Below are 20,945 nucleotides of genomic sequence, written 5' to 3'. Positions count from 1 at the left end.
TTGGCTGTTTCCTTGTTACCAGTAGGACGGTGTATTGTCTTTTTGTCTGTTTCCTACGCAGATTCACACTCAGCCATTACTCAGAGAAACCCTGTTTACCTGTTTTTATTTTAGTGAGACATATTTCAAAGCCTGATCTAGGTTCTAGGAATGCTCACTGCTAGTGGTTTGGTCATCACTGTTAGCCCTTTTCAGTGGACAGAGCTACTGGGCATTTTAAAGTCATGAGAAGGTTGAGAGTTGCTCTCTGTATATGGTCCATAATAAAGCTTTTTCTTTTTTTTTAGCCCTCACTGACCTTACATTTTCTGGAATCATTGTTTATAAGTGGGGGTATCAGCTTTGCCATGAGCCAAATTCTGGTCTTAGAGATGGTGTTCTACCGACCCCAATTCTTCTGTTGAGTGTTGGTTAGAAATAGTACTACTACCTCACTCCTCGTTCTCAGTTGGCACATGATTGCCACACAGAGACTCGAGTGGAGGCTGTCCCCTCCACAGTGAGGAAGTCGTCACTCTAGATGACTTGAATGTCCCAGAGTTAAACAGTTTTTATTTTATTTAAAGTTTTTTTTTTTTTTTTTTTTTAGCTGTGCTGGGTCTTCATGGTGGCATGTGGGATCTTAGTTCCTGGACCAGGATTCGAATCTGCATCCCCTGCATTGGAAGGTGGATTTTTAACCACTGGACCACCAGTAAGGTCCCCCAGGGTCTGTTTATCACCTGGTTGTCTGCTACCAAATGTTCCCTCCCTGCTCCTTCCTGATCTGTTGCCCTGTTCCTATGACGCCCCAGTGCCTCCCCAGCTATTCTCCAGGACCCCCAGCCTTCAAGACCCTTCGGGAGCCTTTGGGTCTCATGAAGTCTTCTTGGACTACTTAAGCCCCCTAGTACTTCAGCTTTCACACCTGTGAAGTGGAGAAAATTGAACCCACTTCACCAGGTTGTGAAATGTACATGAATTGCTAGTGGTAAAGAATTCACCTGCCAATGCAGGAGATAAGAGACCCAGGTTTGATCCCTGGGTCAGGAAGATCCCCTGCAGAAGGAAATGGCAACCCACTCCAGTATTCTTGCCTGGGAAATCCCATGGATAGAGGAGACTGGTGGGCTACAGTCCACGGTGTCGCAAAGCGTTGAACACGACTGAACGCTCTCTCACACACATAATTAGGCTTAGCACAGCACATTCAGTACATTTCAGCTTTCTTTTTCCTTACTCTAGGCCCATAGTTCTCAACCCTGCTGCATATTAGAAACACCTGAGGAGGCTTTTAAGAGAAAACAGTGATGTTTTGTCCCCAGTCCTGGCGACTCTGACTCAGTGGGTCAGGACAATTGGCATTGTAAGTTCTCAAGGTGATTCTGGAGCAGGAGCTGGCAACTCACACTGGCAAACCACCACCCCCATTACTATCTCCCAGGTCCTGTGGGGTGACACCCTCCTGTGGCATTTCAGTAACTTTTTGCTGACTCTACATCAAGCCGGGCTCTGTTACTTAAAACCAAGAGAGGCCTATGAGTGCAGAAGGAATCTAAGAAAAATGATTGGATTGAGTTAGATCTCAGGAAACTCTGGAACTGAAGACGATTCCCTGTCCTCAACCCACCTATTCCTTGGTGGACGACCTCCGAGTTGTCCCTTTGGAGGTGTCAACTACAAATTGTCACTTGCCAAGAGCATTTGCCAGCGACTGAGCAACAGCAAGGGCATTTGCCATCTGCCTCTGAACCCTGTGTGGCTGCCCACCTTCAGCGCCCGCTGAGGGAGTTCAGGGAGGTGACTGAGGCACTCTGTGCTCCAGGGAAACTGGTGGAACAGATCTTTAGATCGTCAGATATTTTTAGGAACTGATTTCGTGATCCCAAACCTAGCATCTCCTCATATCTAGAAAATCACTAAATCCCTTCATGATGACATCAGTTCCTTGTGACTAGCAGAAAACCTTTTGTAAAGTAAGCACTTGACTGCACTGAACTCCCCCTTCACCAAAATCTTATATATTGACCTTCCCCCACTGCCTCTTTGGAGCAGTCTCTCAGAGCTCTCTGAGGTGCTGTCTCCTGGGCTGCAGTCCTCATTTTGCCCCAGCTAAAACTGGACTAGCAACTCATGTTGTGCGTCTGTTTAGTCGACAAAGGCCATGTCTGTTGTGGTGACTGGGTGTGCTGCTTAACACTGTTAAGCAGCGTTAATACTGGTAAGTTAATACTCCACTTAATACTGGAGTGGGTTGCCATCTCAGAGAGACCCAGCTGCTGCTTGAGTAAAATTTTAGTAACATATATTCTTATGACATTAGCTCAACAAATTTGAGGGAAAAAAAAAATCCCTAAACGTCTCTTTCTTACTTTCCCCTTTGCCTTTGAAACCAACTACTGCAGCTGCTAACAGAGGCATCTGTCTGTATGTAGAATATATTTTTGTTCTGGAGAACAAAGAGAATTATTAAAAGGGCGGCAGGAGATGGGAAGTGTTTGTCAGCATTCAGTTTTGTTTTTAAATATTTATTTGGCTGTGCCAGGTCTTAGTTGCGGCACGTGGGATCTTTAGTTGTGGCACGTGGAATCTAGTTCCCTGACCAGGGCATCGAATCCATGCCCTCTGCGTTGGAAGCTCAGAGTCTTAATCTCTGGACCACCAGGGAAATCCCCAGCATTCCCTCTGTTCTCGTTCCTCAGCTGAATCACCTAGTCTTCCTCTTTTTCTGTTCTTTTGCTCACCGTGCCCTTGTGCTTCTACCCTGGGAAGACAGAACAGCCCCGTCCTTCATGGTCTGTTAAATCCACACGAACCTCCATTCCAAGACGCTGAGCAAACCCAACAGCTGGTAAACCGCACCTGACTTCTTTCTTTTACAGATGAGCAGCAGATCACTACACGGTTCCAACAGGGAAATTTGCACAACAGTTTTGCACCACGGGGATAATGACATAGTCTATCTCCTGAGGATGATTAGATGAGATAGAACCATGGGTTTCAGACTTGGCTGTGCATTAGAATCACTGGAAGAGTTTCAAAAATTCCTGAGCAGCACCCAGATATGCTCAATCAAAACTTCTGATTTTGGGAGCTATCCATCAAAATTTAAAAAGTCTCTTGGGACTTCCCTGGTGGTTCAGGGGCTAAGACTCCACATTCCCAGTACCAGGGAGCTGGATTCTGTCCCTGGTCAGGGAACTAGATCCCACATGCCTCAATGAAGACTGAAGATCCCATTTGCTGCAACTAAGACTTGGGGCAGCCAAATAAATAAAAATAAATGTTAAAAAATGACACCTGCCCTCAGGAAATGTTCTGGGGTAGGTAATTGAAAAATATTAAAAAAAATTAAAAACATCTCTCTAGCTAATTCCAATATGCAGCTACATTTCAGAGCCAGTGAGATAGTACTTGTTTATAAGTACTCAGTAACTGCATTTATTAAGGGCTTCCCAGGTGGCTCAGTGGTAAAGAATCCGCCTGCAATGCAGGAGACACAGGTTCGATCCCTGGGTCAGAAAGACCCCCTGGAGAAGGAAATGGCAACCCACTCCAATATTCTTGCCTGGAGAATCCCATGGACAGAGGAACTTGGGAGGCTACAGTCCATGGGGTCGCAAAGTCAGACATGACTGAAGCGACTGAGCACAGCACACGTGAGCATCACAGCTTTCTCCGAGAAGTTCCGGAAGTTCATCTAAGGGAGCAGAGCAGCTCAGAGCCCCTGACTCAGAGTGTCGGGAGACGTGGAGGTTGGATCTTCTGTGGCCACTGCAGGAAAGCCCATGAGGCTGGCGGACTTTGGGGGGGGGGGTGGGGAAAGGGCTTTACAACCAGAGGTAGTCACTGAATACTGTGCTCCAAAGGAAAGAGGGCTCATGGTGTGTCTGCAAAGCAGGCATCTAACGTAATGGGTGAGGGGCTGCCACAGCCGCTAATCCTGCGGAAGGAAGGACTTCTATTAGGGATCTTGTAACCCTTTCCTTGCCTCAAGCTGACCTCCAGGGTGATCCTGCTTAGGAAGGTCCCAATGCTTTCTGTCCACTTCTGGGTCTGTTGGGAGGTGGTCTAGGGCATAGCCTTGCCTGTCCTGTCACTGGGCCAACAGAACTCTTTCTATAGGAACCAGCCAGGAAGACTTTACTCAGCGTTCCAAGTCTGTCCACACACAGACACACACACCCACACACATACACACCCACACACCCTTTGATTATGGCTCTTCCAGCCCAGGTCTGTGCCTGGGTGCCACCTCCTTCCTGTTTCATCCTTCAAGATTCATATTCTAGGATTGGGCAAAGGAAGGGGAAAATTTGAGTGTGTTCTGTACCCAAGGGCTTCCCAGGTGGCACTAGTGATAAAGAATGAGCCTGCCAATGCAGGAGAAGTTAAGAGACACAGGTTCAATCCCTGGGTCAGGAAGATCCCCTGGAGGAGAGCATGCAACCCACTGCAGTATTCTTGCCTGGAGAATCCCATGGACAGAGGAGCCTGGTGGGCTACAGTCCATAGCATGCTCTATACCTAATCACAGCAAAATTTTTGCAAAAATCTTACGTAGTTCTTCCCATTTCACAGAAGAGGAAACATATTCTTCCCAAGATCACATGGTGGGCATACCAGTTAGCTTTTACTTTGTTACAAACCATCCACCAAATCAGTGGCTAAGAATAACCGTTTGGCTCACAGTCCTAGAGACTGGCTGGGGTGTTGGGAGTAGGGCACAGCCCATCAATTGACCTCTTCCATCCTCCAGTAGGACAGCTGAGCTGGTTTACATGGCAGCTTGGCAGGATTCTTTTTGGAAGGCTGGATGGATGCGAGGCCCCTTGATACCTCCACTTGGAACTAGTCCTGTCAATGCTGTCATAATCTCAACTGGCCAAAGAAGACCATGAGAGCTGCCTAGATTCAAGGGATGGGGAGAGAAACTCTAACTTACTGTTGGGAGCAGCTTCACAGTCATATTGCAAAGGGGCTGGAATACGGGGAGGGGTTGGGGTGGAGGGTCATGCCCACCCTGCAGTCGACTGCAAGTTGTTAGGTGACAGAAGTAGGATTTTATTTTTCAATTACAAAGATAACGCACACACATGAGAACAATTGGAACAGTAAACATAAGGGGAAATGAGGAAGAGAAATTCTCATTCTTAGTCTTGGGCTAGGAAAAAATGTTCTAATCTAGTCCTACTCTCTACATGTAAGCATGATCAAGAGTTCCTTGTTTATCTTGACACAGTTTTTTCTGCATATGCATGGATGGGAGCACGCACAATTTTCCTGCACTTTAGTCTTTTCTCTTAATAATGCAACTAAGTTCTTTCCACAGCAGCACAACTAGGAAATGCTCCATTCCTTTTAAGGTCTACATAGTAATCCACTGAATAAATGTGCTGTTTATTCAACTACATATCCTATTGTTGGACACTTAGGTTTTCTGGGTTTTATTGTTAAAAGTGCTGCTGCAGTGACTCTCCATGAATATCCTTTGTGTACTTGGAGACTAGATTCCTCCAAGAGGAAATTCTGTGTTGAACAGCAGAGTTGAAACTTGCTCTGTTCCCAAAGCACCCGCACTTTTCAAGATGGGTCTTCAGTTATCTGGGGCTTCCCTGATGGTTCAGCGGTAAAGAATCCTTCTGCCAATGCAGGAGATGAGGGTTTGATCCCTGGGTTGGGAAGATCCACTGGAGAAGCAAAGAGCAACCCAGTATTCTCACCTGGGAAATTCCATGGACAGTGAAGCCTGGTGGGCTACAGTCCAAAGGGTCACAAAGAGTCGGACATGACTGAGCATGAATGCTTCAGTTACCCACTGTTCCTCCAGGCTTTTCTGTGACTAGAAGCTATTTTGAGAAGCATGGCCCCCTGTGCACGTATGCATACATTGGACTTCTCCACACTCTTCCCTCCTAAGCGAGCTCAAGAGGTCCCAAGCTATGCATTATTATCCAAGAGGATCCAGATTAGGTATCTTTTCTGTGTCTTCCTTCATGATTTTTCTGGGAGACACGTACTACTTTGTTAGAGGCCGGTGATACAAGAAACCTAATAACCAGTGTTAACCTACAAACGATAGATTCCATCCAAATGAAGGCCTAAGATATAAATGAAGATTTCACAAATACTGGAAATACAAATAGGTGGTAAAAGAAGTCAAGCAATTACACGCAATAATAGCAGAGCCCTATATTGAACAGTTAGTGAAGTCGCTCAGTCGTGTCCGACTCTTTGCGGCCCCATGGATTGTAGCCTACCAGGCTCCTCCATCCATGGGATTTTCAAGGCAAGAGTACTGGAGTGGGGTGCCATTTCCTTCTCCAGGGGATCTTCCCAACCCAGGGATCGAACCTGGGTCTCCTGCATTGCAGGCAGATGCTTTACCCTCTAAGCCACCAGGGAAGAATTGAACAGTTAGGATTACATGAATTCCATCCTTGTTCTTGGCAACTTTAACAGTTCATGAATATTAAGTACAGAAACAAATATGTAGTGAAGCTTTTGCTTAAGATCTTATTTTTTTATTCTTTGATATTCTTTTTTTTTTTTTTTTCATGGATCTTGATACCCATATGCCACCTGCCTGGTTGGAGCCTTGAATTCTGACCAAGTCTGTATGGACTTAACTCTTTTATGAACAGCAGGTTGGTGACTGTCAGAATCTGGAGGTGGTAGGTAAGCACGCTCAGACACCTCACTCCATTTCTCACAGCCTCTGATTATGTTCCCGAGTAGATGTAGCCAGTAATTCTGCAGAAGGGAACACACCACAGGGGGCTCATTTCTGGGATGTGGGGACAGTCTGCCTTGCAGGGCTGCTCTGTGGATAGGTTAAAGAAGTGAATTTCCAGAGAACGCAGTTTCAAAAAGTAATTACTTAATGGTTGGGTTCTTTAGAGAATTAAAAGCGTGTGCCTCAGACTTCAGAGCAGGAGGTATCCAGTTCCCAGTCTGTTATTTAATAACAGAGATATTGCTGCTGTCAAAAAGGCAGTGTTCTGCAATGTTCTTATTTTTATAGCTCAAAGAAGAATGTTTTATTCCACAGAACATGGGGCATCCAAGCATTTAAAGGCTAATTAATCTCTGCATTTCTTCATTCATGTGTTCATCATTTGAGCATCAAGCACCATGCTGGGTGGAGATAAAGTTAAATAAAACACATATACAACCTTCCCATGTATCAGTTAGCTTTGGCTATATAACAAACACCCCCAAAATATAGTGGCTTAAGATGAAAACTGTGTATTTCGTTTACAAGACTCTGGGTCAACAATTTGGGTGGGGTTCAGCTGACCAGTTCTTCTGGTCTTGGCTGAGTCTACTCAGGGTCTGCGGTCAGCTGTGGGGTCAGTCAAGGCTGGGTGGCCTGGGGACCTAAGCTAGGATGGCTCATCTCTGGCTCCATACCCTCAGCCTCTGGCAGTGTGGCCTGGACTTACATAGCATCTAGGAAGATTCCAAGAGAATGAGGGGAAGGCTGTCAGGTCTCAAGGATTAGGTGTGGAACTGACATAAATGGTCATTCTATTGGTCAAATCAGAATAAATCAAGTTACAAGTCCAGGCCAGATTCTGGGGAAAGAGGGAATACCTCCTGATGGTCATGGCCAAGAGACTTGGCAACAAGCAGGGGAATGATGGTGGCGAATTTTGCAGAGTCCGTCTCACTGTCTTTCATAGCTCATCGTCTGGTCTGAGAGACAGGCAATTGTGATAAGTGCAATTAAGACATTGTTTCCTTCTCTTTTTCTCTTTTCCTTCCACTAAGTAACACTTTTATGTTCTACATCATGGAAATCTAGTCAGTGCAGGTAAAACACTTCAACAAGTCAAAACCTGGGGCAGTGCTGCTTCTGTGACATTTCTGCTTTTTCATGTCTAAAGGCAGTTGGAGTGATCCATGAAACTCCCGACCACCAAGCTGCTGGTCATATCGCATGCTTGATTTTATGACAGCATTCCCTGCCTTGAAAATACATCAACATTCAAACTGTGCTGGGTTTGGTTGAAACACGTTGTATAGCTGCACACACACACACATACAATCTATTTCTTCAACCAGGGGCAGAAAATCATCTTGTTAAAATACCTGGTGTGAAACCAATGAAAATAAAGCCATAGTTAAAGCCAGAGCCATAAAATAGGATCTCTTAAGTGAGGACTTTTTTTTATTCCATTAGCAAGAAACACCCATCAAAGTATGCAACCTCAACGGCAACAGCAGATGAATCTAATTAAATCAGTTTCCAGTATTTGCTGTCCGGGAACAGCTGTGTGTGAAGCACATTTCCCCACCCCTTCCCACCACGTGAATCACTGACAAGAGAAACCCAGAGGTGAGTGGGTCTCAGAATTCTGTGTGCATGAGAATCACATGGATGGGGGTGGGGTGGGGCATAATTCTGTTTAAAACGCTGTTCTTTACCCTACCCTTCCATAGGAATTTGCACACAGGTGGTCAGGATTGCTCTTTAAGCATCACTGCCTTCATCCTAGCGGAAAAGGCAATGGCAACCCACTCCAGTACTCTTGCCTGGAAAATCCCATGGACGGAGGGGCCTGGTGGGCTGCAGTCTATGAGGTCGCTAGGAGTCGGACACGACTGAGTGACTTCACTTTCACTTTTCACTTTCATGTATTGAAGAAGGAAATGGCAACCCACTCCAGTGTTCTTGCCTGGAGAATCCCAGGGATGGGGTCGCACAGAGTGGTCGCACAACTGAAGCGACTTAGCAGCAACAGCCTTCATCCTAGAGCAGTTTTCCTCCCAGAAATGTTAAAAAAAATGAATTAGGACCTTCATACTTCATCTTTCTTGGTCAGGCAGAAAGTACTAAGTGTCTGCCAGCCTAGTTCTCTGACATAGGCTAAACTTCCCAGAGAACCTGAAATATCAACAGCAGTAACTCACTAACCAGGGACCAAAATGCCTTTCAAAAAACCCAGTCTGCCCCCAAGGGGAGCAAGCGCAGCTCTAATTTGTGAATGCACACCCGTGTTATTGTTGAATTTCCTCTGAGACTGGACTCATAGGTTGTATATCTACAAAGGGAATTTGGGGCCACCTAGTTAAACTCCAACTTACAGATAAAGAAACTTAAGTCAAGGGTCTTCTCTAAAAGTGGCAGAGATGGGACAAAAACCCAGGTCTTCCCATTCTTTAGTTTTCTTAAAAAATGCGGAGTCTGCCACGCTCAGCCTACCGAGAGTCCTTTGGGTGCAGGGTCTCTTGTGAAGCAGCCAGTCCAGTGGGGCAAAAATGAACAAACTAATGTCCTTGACTTTCCTTCCTGGTGTGCTGCTCAACGAAACAAGCTAACCCAGCATTCCTTCTGACGAAGCAGGAGTCAGGTGACCTCGGGCCATTCCCCAGCCCAGGAGCAGCAGTGGGGTGACTGTGTGCTGAGAGTGCTCTGAGGACCTCCCTCTGTCCTGTGTTCAGAGAGGAGACCTCACGGGCCTCCCCGTGAGAGCTGCACACCTGCTTAGCGTCCGCCCCGTGCTAGTTACGCTGCCGCTTTCCCCGTCTCCCCCACCAGACAGCACTCACCCAGTATGACAGTTCTTCCAGCAGAGCCAAGACCTGGTTTCAGCATCTTCCTCAAATTAGCTCCACAGGCAGCCGCTTCAGATCATCCAGTCAGCGGGAGAGAGGAGACTAGTTTGCAATCCTGCTTCTGAGCGATTTCATCTAATAGACAATTCTGAAGTCGGCCTCTAGGGAATGAGGGTAAGAAGACCTCGCGGGGCAGGTGGGAGCAGGGAGAGCACAGAGCCAGAGCCATGGGACAATGCGGCTCAGGGCTGGGTCCCCCCAGCAGCCCGGGTTTTATCTGCTGACCTTCAGATAGGTATTCCTTCCCACCCAATCTCCACTGGTCCAGAAGGTGTGGTGGTGTGTATGTGTGTGCGTGTGTGTGTGTGTGACAAAGACTCCGGACAACCAGTTGGAGCTGCGGGTTCCGTTTGCAGCCATAGAACACAGTGATCCCACTGATGGGGCTCAAATGGATGTCCTTGACTTTCCTGGTGTGATTCTCAACCAAACAAGCTCCCCTGTGACTGACAAGAGAATAAGGGTTTGTTACTCAAAGTATGGGCTTCCCTGGTGGCTCAGCAGTAAAGAATCCACCTGCTAAGGCAGGTTCCATTTCTGGGTCAAGAAGATCCCCTGAAAGAGGGCATAGCAACCCACTCCAGTATTCTTGCCTGGGGAATCCCATGGACAGAGGAGCCTGATGGGCTACCGTCCATAGAGTCGCAAAGAGTTGGACATGCCCAAAGTGACTTAGCATGCATGCAGGCACAGGTAATGTATATCCTTGAGAGTTTGAGAGGCACTGGCTTAGAAAATCGATAGGACCTCACACTGACTAGTATTTGAAGTGTGCCGGACTTTGGCAGATATCACCAAGACAGGCCCTGTCATTAGAGTTGGCTCAGCGCATGCAAAGGCACCGGGCAGAGACCATTGTCCAGATTTGTGACCAATGTTGTTTGAGAAAGAAAACTCTGTTCTTGTTTTGCACAGCCCTTTTTATTTCTTCTCCCATCTGCTATTCATTCATCGTTTCTTGTTGCTTCACGCTGCATAAGCCCTAATATCCAATTTTCAGAATTTCTTCCAATCTTCTTGGTCACTCCTGGGTTGTCTCAGCCCCTTCACTCCTTGTTTTCATAATCTGCTTCTTCACCATCTCCCTGCAGGCTTAGGGTTTTAACTGAGGCTCTCGTTTTGCAGAAAATACTGCTATGGCTTGTCTTCACTGTAATTGTAGCTGATTTGTTTACTGCATTCAAAAAGGTCCATTCAATTCAAAAGGCAAATAATGAGGTTTGGAGTAGAAGTGCAGAGTGGGTCCTGTTTGCTGGCAAGAGGAGACAGTCTTACTCAACTGGTCTGTTAATTGGGGGTCTTTCACCTGTTCTAAAAGTTATTAAACATTCCCGTGGGCTGAGATTCCCATCTTGGTGGGCACTGGATGGCCAAGTGTCAGATGCCAATGCTGCTAACCAGGTGACATGCCTTTTCTCTGCATACGGCTTGCTACTCTAGCCTGACATCTTGGAAGACCACTTTGCTCAGTGCTGAGTGATGGCTAGATCAGTGTTATTCCTGCTAAATTCACTGCTATGGTCAGACTCCATGGAGTAACCACTTGACTATGTCTTCTCAATACTTAGAGGAACAGTTGATTAGAAGCAAAACAGGGAGTTTCTACAGTCTGTCAAGAAGAAAAGATTAACTGTTGAAATGGCTCCACTTGCCTTCACTGTCCTCATTCAGTCCACTAGCTGGTAGACTTAGAGCTGCTGTGCCTAGCTTCTGCTGGTTGCCAACATTTAGAGAAGGCAGACCTCTTTAAATCTGAGTCCCTGAATCTGCAGATTAATTGTATTTCCTTAACTCAGGCACCGTTAAGAAGGATCTGTCACCATTTCCATTAAGATTAATGAGTTATATGATTAATTTCTAGTTGTACTAATGCTCTTGTGTGTGCACTTTTCCCCCGAGGATTATTTTGGGTGAAGCTTTTCACGACGGCATTTTTACACCAAACTGTATGATGGATCCTCCCCTGTGCAACAGATGAGTCACTAATCATACGAGGCTATTGGCATTAAAATTGAAGAAATCAAATATTTACTTCTCAGCTGCACCATCCACATTTCAAACGCTCATGAGCCACAGGTTGTTGCTAGTAGCTGTTGATGAAGGACATTTTCATCATCATGGAAAGTCCTTTTAGACAGTGCTGATAAAGACTCAGTAGAATTTAGAAAAAAGAACATGGGTTTCTGGGTCTTATGGGCCTGGTTTCTTCTGCACACAGATTGCACTTCTGTGTTCTCAACTATTGCCTACCATGATGTGCATGTCATTCAGGTAAATAAGACACTGACATTTCAGAGGACTGACTATGCTTTATAGCCCGGTGGTTCTCAAATCTCAGTATCAGGATCACCTGGAGAACTTGCTAGAACACAGTTTGCTGGGTCTCATCACCAGTTCTGAGAACATGCCTTTAGATTCCCAGGTGCTGCCCCTCAAGTCTTATGGAGCTGCCCTTGAATTGGGGAAACCTGAACACCTTGTTGGGCAAAGATTAAATCATCTATATCCTTGATTTACACCAAGGAGGTCCACAGGCATATTCCTGAGGGTGTGAACATTCATTATTAACATTGTAACAACTGTGATTTCACTCAAAATAAAAAGCAATAAACACCTATTCTGGGTCATCAATGACCATCTCAAAACCAACAACGGCATGCAATCTTGGTGCCTGTGTTAGCATTTGTACTTACAATCACAGGGTCAAACAATTTCCAGATCTGGTAACATTTAACTTTCGAAGTAGTGTTTCCTAAGCTGGGTTCTATAGAGTTCACTGAATATATAGGTAGGAGCCCCACAGTCCCTATGTTTGAGAAACAGTGATCTGGGGGAGGGGGTGGAGGTGGACCCAGCAGGAGCAAGGGAGTGTTTTTCAGGGGGAGAGCCTGTGGCATTTGGATTGTGAAAGATTTTCTGCTCAGGCCTTGCCCTCAGTTTGCAGGCTATTTAGCATTGCTGGGCTTTGACCATTAAATGCCAGGTGGTGCTCCAGAGTCACAGGACAAGCCCAAACCATTTGCACACGTTGAAAAATCCCCCTGCGGGGCACCAGTACAGCTTGCCTTTAGGTGAGAAAGCCCATAGGCCATCAGGCTTGCTTAAGGCAGCTGGACCTCTGCTCTTTCCAACCATCTCACAGCTGCATCTGGGCCCTGGGGCCTCGCCTACCTATTTCTCTTCCGTTAACCCTAGGCTTCCCGGTTAGATAGACCCCATGTTCAGGACACTGTGGTGGGGCCGCCTTCAGTCTACCGTTTGGCCTGTAGAGGGCAGCAGCACCCAGAACGTCCCGCTTGCTTTTTAACATGGGAAGTGGTAGTCAAGCCTTGCCACGCTGTTTCCTCCATCCCTCTTCATACCTTGCCGTTCTTTTTGGCAGTCTCCTCTAGAAAAGAGCTTCTCAACGTTCCCCCTTTGGCCTGGCAGCAGCAAAGGTGTTGTTTGGACCACATGCTCATTATCCAGGATGCTGGAATGGGTTTAGGGCAGTCCTGGGGCACGTGGATTTCTTTGGTCTGCAGGGACCCCAGGGAAGCATTAGCATCAAAACCAGGGGCTGGGCCTTGAGAGCAGAGAGAGCTGATTGCTAAAATCTGTGTCAGGGCTTCTCTGGTGGTCTAGTGGTTAAGAATCTGCCTTGCAATGCAGGGGGCTGAAGTTCCATGCCTGACTGGGGATGATCCCACATGCCAGCAGAGCAGCTAAGCCCGTGGGCCAAAACTCCCGGAGCCTGCACTCTAGAGTTTATGAGCCACAACAAGAGAAACCGCTGTGGTGAGAAGCCCGTGCACGTCAACAAAGAGTGGCTCCTGCTCTCTGCAACCAGAGAAAGCCCGTGTGCAACAATGAAGACCCAGGGCAGGCATAAATAAATGAATTAAAAAACAAATCTGTGTCAGGCATAATATCCAGGTAAGGTTGCGGGAAGCAGACAGGAGGAAAGGGAGGCTGACTGATGATGGGCAGCCCAGCCTTTTCCCTGCTCAGATTTGTTTTCCTGTATCTTCCTACCTCAGCTGCCCCTTATTCTTTTTTATGGTGGCCTTTCACACTGAGACATGTGACTGATGAGAGCAGAGTTACAGTGCCTAAGAGCTTTCTCCCAGTCACCCTTTGAAGATAACTGTTTATAACAGAAGATTGCAAAGACATAGAAACAATAGTATCCTGAAACCCTATTTAGCCATCACCCAGCCTCAACAGCTGTCAGCTCATTGCCAGTCTGGGTTCTTTATCCCCCAGACCCCTCAGTCCCAGCATCAGTGTTCACAAATCCAAGACATCATAGTATGTGCAGAGGGCTTTCTTCAGCCCAGTCAACCACGTCACGTGCTGGTGAAGAAGCTTCGGTGGCACGAGGTCCGGGCTGCTTGGTGTGTTAGACAAGGCCCCCTGCAACCTGCTACCACTCACCTTCTCAGCTTCTGTTTCTCCATCCCCCAGCACACTCTACCCTTCCAGCCATACTGAACATTGTTCATTCACCCAAATGTGACATTTTTTCCACCCGTCACTTCTTACGAGGATTTCCTTGTTAGACTTCTCATCCCCCAGCTGCAGTCAGCGGTTGTGTCTTTCTTTTTCCTCAGCCCCTAGATGGATTTAAACTCTCCTGTGGGCTCCAATGGCATCAAGACACTTATTTATTATGCTGATTTATCAAAGGCGGCATATTTCTTACTACGATAGGCACTGCTTTAGGAGTATTCAAAAAAAAATTAGCTGATTCAACCCACGTAAAACAATTCTCATGAGGTGATAGATGGAACAAGTGAGGCGCACAGAGGTTTAGTCACCTAGCTGGTAAGTGACAGAAAGTGAAGTGTTAGGCCATCTGTCGTGTCTGGCTCTTTGCAATCCCATGGACAGTAGCCCGCCAGGCTCCTCTCTCCACGAAATTTCACAGACAAGCATACTGGAGTGGGTTGCCATTCCCTTCTCTTGGGGATCTTCCCAACCCAGGGATTGAACCGGGGTCTCCCGCATTGCAGGAAGATTCTTTGCTGTCTGAGCCACCAGATAAGTGACACAGCTGAAATGCATACCCAGGCTCTCCTGCTTCCTAACCACCCTCGAGGCTGCTTATCCCAGCACAAGCCCTGTGGTTGTCACGTGTTTGTCTTCCTCTGTGGACCACGAAATCTGAGAGGAGGTGCTGGACCTCACTTTCCTCTGGGACCCCAGTATTAACGCCTGTATCTGGCATATTGCTGCTCCCGACCACCCAGGGTGGAACCACGAATAAACATAAGGCACTCCCTCTACTCCTTTGTGGGAACTTCCAGGTGTGGACTCTTCCTAGAGCCAGTTACAATTTCCACAGCCATCAGGGCCTCAGGCTAAGCAGGATTCCCCATCTTTTCCCCGCACAGCACTGCTGCTGCATATGGAGAGCTCGCTACAGCTCTTGCCCGGGAGTGCACAGGTCGGCCAGGGCAAGTTGGAGAGGGCACCTGGAGGTGGGGCTGGATTTTCTGTGTATAGTTAGAAAAAGCCCCCAGGTATTTCTGATGTGCCCTTTGGGTGCAGCCTCTTTGTTGAGAATCCCTGAACTGGAGAGAGAAGGCACTAAGATGAAATTCAAGGCAATTAGTCCAGGGATGGAGGGGGAATTTGAGGATGTTGGGGACAGGGTCTTCCCTTCACCTCCCAGACTCTCCTAAAGGCCATTCCTGAATCATGCCAATGGGAACGAATAACATTACGTTCCCTGTTGAAAACACTTTTTCTTTCCCCTGAAGTTCACTGGGACTGCTATGGGGATGGATTGTGCATTTGAGCAAGCTCCTGAGACAGGGAAAGCTCGAGTGTTTACACACTTCCCTGACCTGATTCCATTTCAAGGACATGGGTCGTTAGCTGCTGGCGGCAGTCTAGCTGTATGCATACCTTCCAACAGCTTTGTGACCAAATTTGGGCATAACTTTATTTCTTTTTTGTCCCTGAGGTGATTATTCTTATTTAATGGAAATTTCATTATTAAATCTCAGCAGTGAAAGCCTTTGTTTTCTTCCTACACAATTCTCATTAATTAGAAGTTGCTATTACTCACTCACTATCTGGCTATAACCTAATTAGTGACCTAACTTAAGCCTTTCATTTTATTTTTTTGGCTGTGCTGTGCGGCATGCAGCATCTTAGTTCTCCAACCAGGAATCGAACCCATACCCTCTACACTGGGAGTACAGTCTTAATCATTGGATCACCAGGGAAGCCCCAAGCCTTTTATTTATTTATTGTTATTATTTTCCATGTGGATCATTTTAAAAGTCTTTAATTAGTTACAACATTGTATCTGTTTTTCATGTTTTGGTTTTTTGGCCACAAGGCATATGGGATCTTAGCTCTCTGACCAGGAACTGAACACGTACCCCCTGCACTGGAAGGTGGAGTCTTAACCAGTGGACCATCAGGGGAGTCCCAAGCCTTTTAAACAAGACGTCTTCTTATCCTAGTTCTCTAGCTACTCTGGCTTGTGAGCAGCAAACCCTCCACCCTGCAATGCTGTGCATCATGGTTGGGTATATAAAACACCCATGGCAACATGTGAAATACCTCAGATGCTATTTGGCTATTGCAGCAAAGATTATACACAAAACAAAAACCAGTTCCTAACATACAGTTGTACAGCTTAGGAGTGTGACCTCAGGAAAGTAACACTGCTGATTTAGTCCTCATTTTCTCACTTATGCAATAGATTAGACCAAAATGGCAATTTGGCTTTCTCTTGCACGCCACTGGGACTAATTGGTAGTGGCTGCCTAGAATGCTCATCGGATAAAGTATAGTGGGGAGTGGCTCTGTAATTGATTGTTGATGTCTGTTGTGGGTGAGGGAACATAATTTACCAAGTGTTGCCAGCGCTGGGTTGGCAATGTCTTAAGTCTGTCCCTGCAGAAATATACAGAATGTGTTTAATGTATGAGCTGGCCCTAGAGGCAAGGAGAAGTTCAGTATTTCACTGTGTAATTTGTAGACATAGATCACCAAATACTCCAAAAGTTGTAGGAATCCTGGGTGCACCTCAAAAATTTTCATGTCCTAGGTGAGACTGGCACCTAGATTGAAATGGAATCTGTCTTTGTATGTTATTTTTGGGCTTTCCAGGTGGCTCAGTGGTAAAGAGTCTGCCTGCCAATGCAGAACCCACTCTAGTATTCTTGCCAGGAAAATCCCATGGACAGAGGAGTCTGGTGGGCTACGGTCTGTGGGGCCACAAAGAGTTGGACACGACTGAGTGACTGAGCATGCACCCATGCTGTTTCTAACCAGGCTAGGCTTCTAGATCCCAGGATTACCTGGCACACTGCTGGATGAGGGTAGATGGGGGTCTGGGGGACTGGGATCAGTGGCATCCCAGGAAGAGATGGGTTTTCTGATGTGTGTAGTGTTGCTGAGACGAACAAGATTCCTATAATCTTAAAGCTTAGAAAATACACTGACATCTCAATAAGGGACCCATTTTCTGAATCCTAGAGAGGTTACATAACTTGTTCAAAGTCACAGGAGGAGGGCAGGAGGGAGCTAACATATACTAAAAGCTCACTATAAACCAGGTACTTTATGGCATAATAACTTACTCTTTCCAATGACTTATGGGGTGGAGGGGAGTAGCACATTTGTAGTATTTAATAGACAAGGAATTGGTGTGAAGAGTCATTGAATAATCTGCTCACAGTCGCACAGGAAGAGGTGGACCAAGGTCAATCTTTCCAGCAGTTCTGGATTCTGATCACAGCAAACTTCCTCACAGGACTTGTGTGTATAATTGTCAATGGATTTGGACCCTAGTATCTTGGAATTTGTGCTTCCCAGGTGGCACTAGTGGTAAAGAACCAGCCCGCCAAAGCAGGAGATGTAGAGAGATACAGGTTTGATCCCTTGGTTGGGAAGATCCCCTGGAGGAGGGCATGGCAACCCACTCCAGTTATTCTTGCTTGGAGAATTCCTTGGACAGAGGAACCTGGTGAGCTACAGTCCATAGCATTGAAAGAGGTGGACAGGACTGAAGCAACTTAGCACACACGCATACATCTTGGAATCTGTGATAACTAGGGAGTAGCTATTTTTTTGAACAACTAATTACACAGATGTTTGTAGGCCAGTTGCTAACATAAATGGTTGTGAGGGGAATTGTTTTTTCTTTTGTAATTTATGTTTAATTTTACAGTTATACCATGATAACTTAATAAAAATTACTTATTCAAAATATTTTAACATTTTGTTAACCAAACTCATACTACAATAGATATTTTGATTGTCATTTAAAGTAAGAAACTCAAATGATTTTAGTATTACAAAATTTTAACCTGAGATTACACTCAAAAATTAGAAAACGGCATTGCAAAAGATTGAGAATGAGTAGTTTGAAAAAAAAAAAAACCACACACTTCCCTGCAAAAGAGGAATAGTATCTGGAAAAATACAGCAATTCCAGAGCATACTATTGCTTTTTTTTTTTAAGCACCATAACCTCCAAAGAGTGCAATCTGTTATAGAGTTGTGGATGAAAAATTGATGGAAAAGCTCAAATCTTTTTGATCTGTAAAATTGTACCAATAAAAACTGGGTTCAGTAGAAATAATGAAGAAGATTCCCAGTGGCATGTATGGTTGGTAAAAATTTTGATACGGGTAGAAAAAATTAAGTTGATGAACTGAGTTTCTATTTTAAAATTTATACAGAAAGCAATGTCTCTTGGAAAATATCAATAAAATAAAAAGGATAAGTTAGAGATTGTTCTCTATAGATAACTGGTCAATGATTTTAATCAACCTAATGAATATTGCCTGAAATCAGTATTGAATATCATTCTGATAAAAATATTTATATTCTCAATCATAGATTGGAAATACCATCAAATAGCACAGGGAACTCTACTCAATACTCTGTACACCCCAGTAAAAAGAAATAGAGCTTTGCTAGTGGCTTAGATGGTAAAGAATCTGTATGCAATGTAGGGGACCTGGGTTTGATCCCTGTGTCAGGAAGATCCCCTGGAGAAGGGAATGGCTACCCACTCCAGTATTCTAGCCTGGAGAATTCCATAGACAGGGAAACCTGGTGGGCTACAGTCCCTGGGGTCACAAAGAGTTGGACACGACTGAGCAACTTTCACACCAAAAAAAAAAAAAAAAAAAAAATCAAGGGCACACCCGAGTTTTAAAACACTGCTGTGTTGAGCACAGCGTCAAAATGCCTCCTACCTTTTCTCTAAACATAAATCCTCATCTCTGCGAAGTGAGATTCATTTTAGAAGGAAGGAAAATGAAGAGTGTGGATTTCAAGATTTCCTGAAACTTGACCGTGTGCCCTCAGCCTATCAGCTGTGCCAACAGAGAACAGCCCCTGAGTCTTCTTCTGGGGAGCAATCCGGCTATCAGGACAACACTAGTGAACGTTCACTTTGGAGCATAGCTTTGGGGATGTGCTGTTTCCAGGGTTGTGGCTTGCAGAAATGCCTTCCGTGATCTGGCAAAGCTTGGCTCAGGGAGAGACCCAGAGACTCAAGAGAGGCAGCCCTCTAAAACCCAAACTGTCTTTGGTAAACTGCCCATCTGTGTGGAATGAGCTAGAAGAGTCCCAGAGCTTAAGCTTCAGTAGCCTGCTGCTCACACAGAGACCACTGAGGAATGACGCCAAAGGGGCTATTCGTGCTTCAAGTTTTACCTCCGCACCATTGCATTTAGGTGGGAGTGGAAGGGTGGGAGGCGGTGTGTATGTATACATGTGTGTGTGTATGAAAAAAAGAGAGAGAAAGAAAGGGAAACAGAAAGAGAGAGGACCAAAGGGCAGCCATTGGCTGCATTCCAGCAATCTTGACGGAGTGGATTGAGTTCCGTTTGATAGAACAGGAGTTTTCCATCTAGGGCAATTTCACCTCACCCCCATCCTACCCCTGGGGACATCTGTTAATGTCTGGAGACATTTTTTTTGTTTGTTGAAATTTGTACCTAATGGGTAAAGGGCTTCCCTGGTGGCTCAGAGGTTAAAGCATCTGCCCGCAAGGCGGGAAACCTGGGTTCAATCCCTGGGTCGGGAAGATCCCCTGGAGAAGGAAATGGCAATCCACTCCAGTATTCTTGCCTGGAGAATCCCATGGACGGAGAATCCCATGGGCAGAGGAGCCTGGTAGGTTACAGCCCACGGGGTCGCAAAGAGTCGGACATGACTGAGCGACCTCACTTTTCTAATGGGTAAAAGCCAGTGATACTACTAAACATTCTACAACTAAACAGCACCCACCAAAAAATAATTTTCCAGCCCAACATGTCCATGGTGCCAAGGTTGAGAAATCCTTGAAATGGAGGTGCCAAGGTCAGTCGGTCAAATGTGATTAGTAGGCATATACACTTCATTGAGAAGCATATATTTAGGAGAGCCAAGAAAAGAGTCCAAGCACTTGGTGGACTTTGGGGTCCTTGTCTTGTCTAGTGGTCTGTGTGCTCCGTAACTGTAAACCCTGGGACTTGGGGTGATTGTGTAACTAATGTGTGCGTCTGCTCAGTTGTTCAGTCGTGTTTGCAACCCCATGGCCTGTGGCCCACCAACCTCCTCTGTCCACGGAATTTTCCAGGCAAGAACACTGGAGTGGTTTGCCATTTCCTACTCCAGGTGATTTTCTGACCCAGGGGTTGAACCCACGTCTCTTGCGTCTCTGGCATTGGCAAGCAGATTCTTCACCATTGGTGCCACCTGGGAAGTCTTCTTCTTAATAGACAGTCCAAAATATTAAACATTTAAATGCTTCAGAAAACCTGGTTTATTATATTTAATTTAACTTTGATAGATTAATAGGAGTTGCTTAAGTGCATAGGAAGATTTTGTTTTTTAGGTTTGTAAGTCTGTTAGGCTTTTGGAGTGTTTGAGAGAATCATGTTAAATGTGTAAACTATAAAAAGTTCTTGAGGGAATTTAAATCATAAATGGGATAGTTATTTAGAATTAAATCTTTTAAAATTACCAGTTAGTAACCAAAAAAAAAAAAAGCTGCAACTTCTTATTTTGATCTACAAGTAATAGGTTTATACAAGACTTTTTGAAACAATAACCCTGTATACGAGACAGCAAAACAGACACCGATGTATAGAACAGTCTTTTGGACTCCGTGGGAGAGGGAGAGGGTGGGATGATTTGGGAGAATGGCATTGAAACATGTATAATATCATATATGAAACAAGTCACCAGTCCAGGTTCGATGCACGATACTGGATGCTTGGGGCTGGTGCACTGGGACGACCCAGAGGGATGGTATGGGGAGGGAGGAGGGAGGAGGGTTCAGGATGGGGAACACATGTATACCTGTGGCGGATTCATTTCGATATATGGCAAAACCAATACAA

At 45.6% G+C, this 20,945-nt stretch overlaps 1 protein-coding gene and 1 non-coding gene across 3 annotated transcripts in view; one reads left to right on the top strand and one right to left on the bottom strand.

The window, feature by feature from the left end:
* ACER2 (alkaline ceramidase 2) overlaps positions 1–20,704 on the top strand; it is a 70,276-nt gene extending 49,572 nt beyond the window's left edge. Inside the window, exons 6-8 of one of the 2 annotated variants that reach the window (XR_011568020.1) lie at positions 590–694; positions 8,165–8,320; positions 9,595–20,704. Coding sequence is in view for 1 of the 2 variants with exons in the window: in XM_070794483.1 (XP_070650584.1) it covers positions 590–626 (37 nt within the window). In the remaining variant the exon portion in view is untranslated. Of the gene's footprint in view, positions 1–589; positions 3,757–8,164; positions 8,321–9,594 lie in introns of those variants that run through there. The other variant, XM_070794483.1, reaches the window with a different exon arrangement.
* On the bottom strand, positions 6,313–6,384 carry TRNAC-GCA (transfer RNA cysteine (anticodon GCA)). Its single transcript has one exon. It is a non-coding gene; the product is annotated as a tRNA-Cys (tRNA).
* Positions 20,705–20,945: the final 241 nt, after the last annotated feature.

This window comes from Bos indicus, chromosome 8 (genome assembly GCF_029378745.1).
Source record: "Bos indicus isolate NIAB-ARS_2022 breed Sahiwal x Tharparkar chromosome 8, NIAB-ARS_B.indTharparkar_mat_pri_1.0, whole genome shotgun sequence".
Lineage (NCBI taxonomy): Eukaryota > Metazoa > Chordata > Mammalia > Artiodactyla > Bovidae > Bos > Bos indicus.
Note: the sequence above shows the minus strand (reverse complement) of the source record. Positions and strands in the feature narration are given on the sequence as shown.